Source organism: Glycine max, chromosome 15 (assembly GCF_000004515.6).
Source record: "Glycine max cultivar Williams 82 chromosome 15, Glycine_max_v4.0, whole genome shotgun sequence".
Lineage (NCBI taxonomy): Eukaryota > Viridiplantae > Streptophyta > Magnoliopsida > Fabales > Fabaceae > Glycine > Glycine max.
This window is the reverse complement of record NC_038251.2, coordinates 50805024-50814855: the sequence shown is the minus strand read 5'-3', so window position 1 is coordinate 50814855 and position 9832 is coordinate 50805024. Positions and strand designations below refer to the sequence as shown.

Genomic DNA, 9832 nt, shown 5'->3' with positions numbered 1-9832 from the left:
TCTATGTAACCTTAGGGGTCCTCCTTGTTATTATGTGCACATCCATCTTCTCTATTTATCATCGATAATCTCTTTTTCTCTGTAAAGTTCAATCTTAACCTATCACAAGTGTTGTAAAGTTGTCTTAAAAGAGATTGAAAGTTAATAAACAAAACCAAGATAAAATCAATTCTTAACCAAACTTCTTCATTTCATCAAATATCGCTTGAGATCGTTTCAAGGTCCAACACCTTAACGATTCTCTCTGCTTTTCAAATTTAAAAGATCATTTCAAGGTCCAATTCCTTAATGATTCTCTCCGCTTTTCAAAATTTGAAACATCGTTTCAAGTTCCAACGCCTTAAACGACTTTTTGTTCGCAATTAAAATGAATCTTTCAAAAACATAAAAATCAATTTAACACACAAACATTCAGACTTAAAGAACTATGTAGATCTAAATTTCTCATCGCACCTGAGGATACATAGGAGCAAGGGCAACCCCCTTGTCGATCTCAAAAAATAAAAAATATAAAAAGGGAAAATAAATAATATTGAAGTTGTGTTTTTACACACTCGATTAAAGGCTTCTGTGCCTTATGACGGGCGCGTGGGGTGCTAATACCTTCCCTATGCATAAACAACTCGCAAACCCTTATTTTCAAAATGCGCAGACCTCTTTTTGGTTTTTCTAACGTTTTCCTCGAATAAACGTTGGTGACGACTTCGCTCGTTTTCTCCCTTGGAGACGGACGCTTTGATTTATCTATTTTGCCTTTGTCGTCCTGTCGTAGGGTAGGTTGTGACATTAGCCAAAAAGCCGACCTTTTGTGTATGAATGATGAATCCCTTAGTCACCTCTTTAAGCCTAATGTATAAATGAAAAACAATATGTCCACCTTACCTTAGGGAATATGAGAGCTTATCATCTAGTTTGAGGCTTCCAAATTTGGGGGAGGGTTGTTTGGAAACAACAACATACTGTTAACTCGTTGACAAGTGTACCAAATTATCACAAGTAGTAAAGTATTCGGAAGTTCGAGTGTCGAATCCACAGGGGCTTTGTTTGTACTTAGATTAATGCAAATTCAATTTACAAGCTATAGATAAATAATTTAAAATAAAGATAAGAAAATATAGGAGATAAGAAAAAGATTTAAAAGAAAGGATAAAAGATTTAAAGATAAAAATAGGAGATACAGAATATAAAATATTTAAATTAAGATATAATAAAGATAAAAGAAAATAGAAGATAAAAGATAAGATAAGAAAAGTAAAAGATAAAAATTAAATAAAATAAGAATTTGATAAGGTTGAGACCTGGTCTGCCTTGTTTTCCTAGGATGTATGAGTTTATGATTTTTCTTTATCAATTTAGGTAACTCTGTTCTATTACTTGTCCCTGATTCCTCACGATGACAAGCCTATTTTATTTATCTATCTTCCAAATTCATTTGCAAAGACTTAAAAAATAAAATGAATGAAGTATGAATCCTAGATGTTTGCAAGAATGCATGAGCATAAAATTATCATTCTATTCCTAGCAATGATTTTTTTATGAAATCCTTTCTTTTTGTTCTATTAGAAGTTACCCTCTTCCGAGCGTCTAACCCCTAAAACCAATGCATGCATATGTTCTTTAAATCTTATTTAGAAGTTACCATTTCTCAAGCGTCTAACCCCTAACAGAATATAAAGATGAATAATGCAAGATAAAAGCAGAAAAGATAATAGAATAGAAAACACCTTTGCATTGATAAATAGTGAGTACATCATACATCGCTTGACTTTTAGGCCTGTCAGGCCCTAACTAGGGGTTTAGCCACTCATGGCCATTGAGGGCTTTACAATGGATGAGGTATAAGAACTTATGGGATAAGAGGGGTGAAAGAAAGGGAGTAAATGAAACCCCTACTTGAGGGGGTTCAATGGTCGTGTTTCTCCTTGACTTGACTCTCTTTTATAGTTGTTGGAGTGGACTTGGGCCTAATGTTAAAAATCTTCCTCAGTGATATTTTTTTGATATTTTTTGGATTTGTTTTGCTTTTAATCATATCTTCCTGAGACTTCCTAATATTTTGAATATTTTCTCAATCTTTTTCTCTTTTAATCTCTCCTTTCCATATATGCAAGTCATAAATAAGAAAAATATCAAATCTTAATATTTAAGTCAAAGATAACTGCTAAATAAATATTTTTAAAGATATTTTCAATATATTTTTATTATCAAAATAACTCATATTTAACAGTTATCACGTACACAAAAAGGAAAATGCTAAGCATCAAAGTATAAAGGTTACTCTCTCTCTCTCTCTCTGTGGGTGTGTGTATGTGTGTGTGTCCGCGCGCGTGTGCGTGTGTGTGTGTGTGTGTGCGCGCGTGTGTGTGGGTGTGTGTGCGTGGGTGTACGTCTGTGTGTGCATGTGTGCATGTGTAGGGTTGCTTAGTTTTTAGTCAATATAATTTAGTTTTTCTTTTTCTTGAGGACAAGCAAAGCTTAAATTTGAGGGACTTTCATAATTTTTGTCCATGATTACTTTTGGCATTAGTTTCACACAACAATTATATGTTTTTTCCTTAATTTTTTATTAGTTTAATGCTTTTATAGAACTCTAGTATGGTAAATAATTTTTTTAGCATTTACTAGTTTTTGTTTTGTTTTCTTAGAGTTTCAAACACCAAGAAGAGGAAGGGAAGTTGTCATTGAAAGAAAGCTCGCCCAACAAGCTATGTTTGCCCAACGAAGAGGCTGATGTAGAGTACGCCATGTGGCAGCATAGGAGTGGAGAAAAAGGGTCACATCATTTGAAGAACTCGCCCAATGAGCAAATCCCTTTGAAAGAAGAAAAATATAATTCAATTTGGAAACTCAGAAGAGTTTGCCCACTGAGCAAAGCCTACCGAAGATGTTACTTTTGGGTTTTGCGAAAAGTTCATCCAACGAGCAATGTCTAAAGTGAAGTGACAAGACAAGGGTCTTGGGCCAATATAAAATGACATTCTCATTGGGATTAAAGGCATATCAACGTAGGGCTTGGTGAAGGATGAGTTTGAATTGTTTCATTGAACTTCTTCCATTTTCCCCATTTCTTTCTCAATTTTCGACCTCTCATGACAATCAGAGGTGAAACTACCCATTGTTGGAGCTTGGGTGCCAAAAACTCTTGATGTAATTATCTTTACTATTCATTTAATGCTATTCTTATTTCATTACTTTTTTTTATATTTATTGTTTTGTGTATGACTTGATCATCCATGAGCATGTTATTTTAGTATGATTATCATTGAAAAATATTTTTATACTAGGAACTAAAGAGAGATTTCTAATTAAATCATCTCTAAGAATAAAATGAGGTTAATTGGCCTTGTGATAGACCATTATTATTCATTCTTAAGACAAGTCACTTGATAAGAAATTAGGAATAAAATTAAGTGATTTATACTCTCTCATATTTAACTCCATGTTCAACTTCAAGCACGGCACGCCACAAAACTCAAGGTTTACAATTGAATTCCGAAAGTTTTGTTAACTGTCTACTCTTTTTCCGGGTTGTCGATCTGTTTTCATTACCGTTTCACAAAAGTTGCAATCCTTTTATTTGAGTGCTAATACTCAATTGTAATTTGTTAAGAGTACAGCAAAGAAATTGTAATTACACTAAATCGTTTTTTTTATTACAGTGCTATGCTAGCTTGTTTTGTTTGGTTTCAGTTGTGTTAAATCAATTCAGATTTTCTATATATAACACTAAGTTTGCTATTAATTTTTCCTGCCGCCATGATTTTGGATTTCTCACCCCCTATCAAAACATACTAATAATGCATTTATTTTTTAATTTTGATCTTACGTCATTGTTCTTACGGGACCTAATATGGCTTCATGGCAACAGGACAAAGAAAAACGCGTATTGTGATTTAAATTCTTTGCTGGAATTGTTATTCACGAGAACCACCACTTTTCACCAGCACAACGCCTGAAGTGACTAAAGTTCAATTTTTCTTCCAATTGTCCAAGCTTGCTTAATCAAGGTGATGTGGTTACTAGAAACGTTTAACGCGTATGAATATTATCTTATCATATGACACCTCTTGTTGGAAGGTACATATGCAATTAGCATTATATAGATTGTGCAGCTTGCTTCAGCGCCAACTATGATGACAGTGAATCCTGATGGAGACTTTCAATCAGCTGAACTTTAATTCTAGTTAAATTTTTACTTCTTTTATTATAAAGAACAAGAAATTTAGTTCCCACGAGTAAATTTAATTGGTTTATAAAATAAATAAGTATCCGTTCTATTTTTCTTTCTTTGCTGACATTAAAATTTAATGGGATATATATAGTCACACACTTTAAATTATATAATCATATAGATAGATAAAACTTTAGCCACTCATTTTAGACTTCAGTAATGACTCAATTTGGAGAAATTTTATACTGGAATAATTTTTTTACTCCACGTACATAAAGTGTACATAATATATTTTATTTATATAAAAAGTATCATGCACTTTTTTTAGGCAATCACGTACTTTTTTTAGAATATATATATATATTTATGCTTTACGACAAGTAATTATGCTCGTTAGATGAAGATAGTATTTGTAATCACGTTCTCTTTGAGTATTTAGTGAGTGAATTTGCTTAAATTTAAAATAAATATTTTTTAATAAATAAATTTAAACAAATTATCAAATATAGTTGTGTACTCAATACTTAAAATTAAAATCAGCAATTAAGCTAAAACAATTACTTATTTCATAGTTTTAAAATCACATACATAATTGTGATATTGTAAAATTTTGATATTAAATTATGAGAAAATCTTGGTATGCATACAAAGATATAGGAATAGTCTTAATCCTATTGTTCATTATAGAAAAGAGATCTTAATTAACTTCAAGTTTAATTGAAAGTTATTATCATTCAATATTAAAAAGTTAATATTTCTTAAGAATGATATTTTCTTCTAAGTCTTTCTTTATTATTAGCTAAAATCTATTAAAACCATCAATTTTGATGGATTACACTTTTTAAATGAATAAAAAAATTAAAATGAAAAATAAAATCTATTAAAATTGATAATTTTTAATAAATGTCAAATAATAATAAAAAATAATAAAGAATGTTACAAAGATAATATAAAGGGTGTTGCTAAAATTTAGACGTGTCAATATATTGCAAACACTTCGTTAATACTTATTAAATGTGATTAACTGACCAGGGTACCATGAAAGTTCATAATCACATCCCATTGCAAGCTTGTCTGTATGTACGGCTAACACTGATCAGTGTTTCTTGTCCTTGTCCTCCGAAAAGCAATTAACACAAAAAAACATAATATCAAGTCACATTGAAACTCTACGCTGCTTTTCAAAATTGACGATCCTGATGTGAGAAAAAGATATGCACTCTATGGTCTGCCGTTTCTTACAAGATTGAGCAACGAGGAATAATGTAAATGACTTTAGTCCTTTACATTTTTGTTAAGGATTTGTTCAGAGTGAGTAAGACCTAAAGTGAGAGACTTTTTCTTATTTTAAATAAAAGAGATATATGTTGAATTTTTTTGTCAAAATATGGGACTGTATTTTTTGTTAAGGATTTGTTCAGTGAGTAAGACCTAGTGAGAGACTTTTTAATTTTAAATAAAAGAGATATATGTTGAATTTTTTTGTTAAAATATGGAACTGTATATTGTTTTATAAACTAATAGAAATAATTATTTGTTAATAAACTTAAAAGTTAAATTTTAGTAATCTGATTCTTAATCCAACTCTTATGTACCATTATTTTTTTATACTATAACATTAATCGATGTTAATGACTAATTTTTGTTAGAAATTATATTTAATAAAAATTTTCCTACCAATCATGTTTTTGTTATCTAAAAGAGTTGAAATCAAAACCTTCCTTAAGAGATCCAGTATCTTACACTCTAATAACCGGTAGAGATGCAACGACACAAATAATGGTAGCTATCAACGCTAGCCTTTGTTTGTCGAGTAATCATTATGCAATTGAAAATTTTCAGCTACAGGGCTCAACCTCATAAACCAACCGAGAGAGGGAAAAGTTATATGTATATAAAACAGCTGTGCCGTGATTAAATCTAACATGAGTTTGTTAACTTAAATTTTTTAAAAAAATGATGTTAACATCAATTTAAACAAAAAAAAAATTAATGCTAACATTAAACATTAATTTATTTAAAATCCAATATTATTAGCATAAGCTCAACATCAGTTTTTGTTAAAAAACTAAAAAACTGATGTTGTTGGATCTTTTATAAAAATTGGATTTTGGCGCCCAAACCCTAAAGCTCACTTTGTCTCTCTCACTCGAAGCCTTGTCTCTCTTACTCTCACTCTCACGGTAGTGAAACTGCCAGTCTCGCTCTCTCACTCCGTCGAACCCTTCAAGCTCAGTGTTGGCACTCTCACTCCCGGTCTCGCTCTCAAAAGGTTAGCATTCCTTCTCTCAGTGTTACTTCATTTTCTTTCAGTCACTTTAGGCTATATATGAAGAAGAAAGTACTGTCTCCCTCACAGTCGCATCTCGTCGCCACTTTGGGTCAAAGGTGTCGTTGGCTATGAAGCACGGACACCGACATGAACACCGGACACGACACGGACATGGACACGTGAACAGCTGTAATGTTCAAAATATAGAACGTAGTACGGATGTCGTGCCGGTGTTGAACACTACACGGACGTGTGTTGGACACCAGACATGACAAGGGGTTAGAGTATTCGTGCTTCATAGGTTGTTGGGTCTCATCGCCACTGCATGCCTGCGTCAAGGAGAAAGTCTACCTCAAAGGACTCTTTCACCGTCTCAGAGCACTCATTGAGCTCAATTTCAGCCTCATCTTTGTCTCAGGTTTGTGACATTGTCTTTTGTTTCATTCAGTTAAGTACAGAGGTAGTATATATTTTGTATAAAGAATGGGGCTTTTGTTTGATTTTGTTGGGTGTTGCTTGGGCTTGTGATGTAAGAGACCTAGCAATAATCTCTGGTAACAATTGTTAGATTGACATTTTTCTCATCTTTTTGCTTTTAAATTTAATTATCATGCTTAGTGACATGGATAGAACATACTTACAACCTCATACCAAATTTATTGTACCTGATTCTTGTAGTAATAATGTTAATAGTGATGAACCGCATACCTTCTAAAACCAAATACCCATACTTGTACCCAGTGGCGGAGCCAGAAAAATTATAAAGCCTGGGCAAAAATTTAAAGATAGCAAATTCACATTGTATATAATATGTAAATAGTAATCAATCAAAATAAAAGAGACTCGTCATTTTGTCAACAAAAATATAGTTTAAAATAAAAGAGATAAACATAATCTTACAATAGCGGGTTAAATAAAATTACGAGGCAAGTGTCCTTTCCGAGACTTCTTTGCGGTAAATGTTCGAATAATATCAATATCATCAAGCGACTTGAATATCTCCCGCTCGGTGTAACATACCATCAAGTCATTGAACCACACATCGTTGATCTTATTGCGCAATTTAGACTTGATAATCTTCATTGCTGAAAAAGCTGTTTCAACGGATGCTGTCGACACCGGCAATATCAAAGCTAGCTCAATAAGTTTATAAACCAATGGAAATACCAAATGTTTCTCAGTTTGAACCATCTTCATAGCCAAACTTTGAACATCTTCACAAGTGGAAAAAGAAGCATTTCTTCTCACTTGAAGCACATAAGTTTCAAGTTGATCCCTAATTGTTCCTCGGTCATCATCAGAAAAGTCTGCATGATAAATATCAGCAAGACGAGCAAGCTTATCAACATCAAACTTGGAGAAAGAGTTCTTGGGGTCAAGACATGAGAAGCAATCAAGTATAATGTTACTTCCTTCACTAAAGCGGTGATCCATCTCCACACATATTTTATCAATAACAACATAAAAAATCTTTGCACGGTAATGATGAAGATTAGTGATAGTCCTCCCTTCTGCTCTTGAACGACCCCGAACCGGTATTTCGTCATCCATATTTGGTACCGGAATACTTTTAGCTACACAAAATCCTTGGACATCGGCAAAAAAATTATTCCAGCCACTCTCTCTCATTGTGCCCAACCGAGCTTTGACAACATCAACTAATTCCATGGCATTCACAATATTAAGATCTTTTCTTTGCAATACATTTGAAAGCTCGTTTGTGATACCAAACAACTTTAACATTAACCTCAAAATAAAAGCAAATTTAAAGCTCTCCATTTTTTCTATCAAACCTGCTGCTTGAGATGGTCCACGTCCATCTTCATCAACCATACTAAGCACCTTTAACACGGAGGACCACATTTGATCCAAACGAAGCAATGTAGTATGATGTGAACCCCATCTAGTATCCCCGGGTCTAGTGAGACTAGATGATTGGTGTAAGCCCCTTCCTCTAGATATCTCACCACTCTCAAGTTTATTTAAAATATCTTTGTGTTGTGCCTCTGTCAAAGCATCCCTCCTCTTACAAGATGCACTTGTTGTATTCACAATCAAGGTGATGTACTCAAAGAAATCATGAATAGATGAGCAACTACTAGTAACAGACACAACAACCAATTGCAAACGGTGAGCATAACAATGGACATAGAAAGCATAAGGATTTTCATCTAGAATTTTTCTTTGCAAACCATTAAATTCACCTCTCATATTTGAAGCTCCATCATATCCTTGCCCTCGTATCCTTGAAATAGATAATGTGTACTTATCAAGAATACCATAAAGAGCATCCTTTAATGACTTAGATGAAGTATCTGTGACATGATGTAGAGCAATAAATCGTTCCACAACATTCCCTTTGTCATTCAAAAACCTAAAACAAATTCAACCAGTTTACTTGGCGGCATAGAGAGTAATAGGTAATGAAAATTGGAAATTGGAAAATACAACTACTAACCTCAACATCACCGCCATTTGCTCTTTGACGGATATATCACGTGACTCGTCAATAAGCACGGAGAATTGTCTATCACCAAGCTCTTCCATAATCACCTTGGTAACTTCATGTGCACAACACGTTGCAAGCTCCTTTTGAATGTCACTGCAAGTCATTTTGCAATTTTTTCCACCACGGTCAAAAGCATCCCTCACTTGTTCATTCTGAGATTTTACCCAATCTACCATCTCTCTAAAATTGCCCTTATTTAGCGAAGTAGAGGATTCATCATGGCCACGGAAAGCCATGCCTTGTGCTATGAGATATCTTGAACAATCTAAAGAACAAGTCAAACGAATCTTATACAATTCTTCTGATTCCTTGGTTGCTTTAGCAAACTTACTTGTCACACTTTGTCTTTGATTATTATAATCATTGTAGTGCTTGACACATGAGTTGTGCAAACTATTATGACTACCAACATGACCTTTCAAGCCTTGAGATGCATGCTTCCAATCTCTATATCCGCTTTTAGTGAAGACTTCAAAACCAAAGTGCTCGGCCCTCCCGGGTTGCTTAAATAGAAAACAATAAAAACAATAAGCTGCATCCTTTATCTCATTGTATTCTAACCATGTATAATTCTTATACCATGATTTACTAAATGCTCTTTTAACACTTCCAAATTGAGTACGAGGAAAGTTTGACAAATCTGGTTGCATTGGACCCTTCAATATATATGCCCTCCTCACTTGGTCTTGAATATCCGGAGCATACTCATTAATTTGTTTCCTACGACCTGGATCACGCACAATCTCATTTGGATTAAACTCATTAACCACATTATTAAGTGGTGGTTCTAATTCAGCTTCCGGTTGCACAACATTCACATTCTCAATATTTTCTCTATCAACCAAAAATCTCCTCATATCTGAAATAAAGATAAAATAGT

At 33.4% G+C, this 9832-nt stretch overlaps 1 protein-coding gene across 1 annotated transcript; it reads right to left on the bottom strand.

Annotated features, from left to right (window-relative positions):
• Positions 1 to 7254: 7254 nt before the first annotated feature.
• On the bottom strand, positions 7255 to 9832 carry LOC100794506 (zinc finger MYM-type protein 1). Its single transcript, XM_014767507.3, has 2 exons — positions 8902 to 9832; positions 7255 to 8817 (listed from the first exon to the last, which is right to left on the bottom strand). The coding sequence occupies exons 1-2, from the start codon at positions 9807 to 9809 to the stop codon at positions 7353 to 7355; spliced, it is 2373 nt and encodes a 790-aa protein (XP_014622993.1). The 5' UTR covers positions 9810 to 9832; the 3' UTR covers positions 7255 to 7352.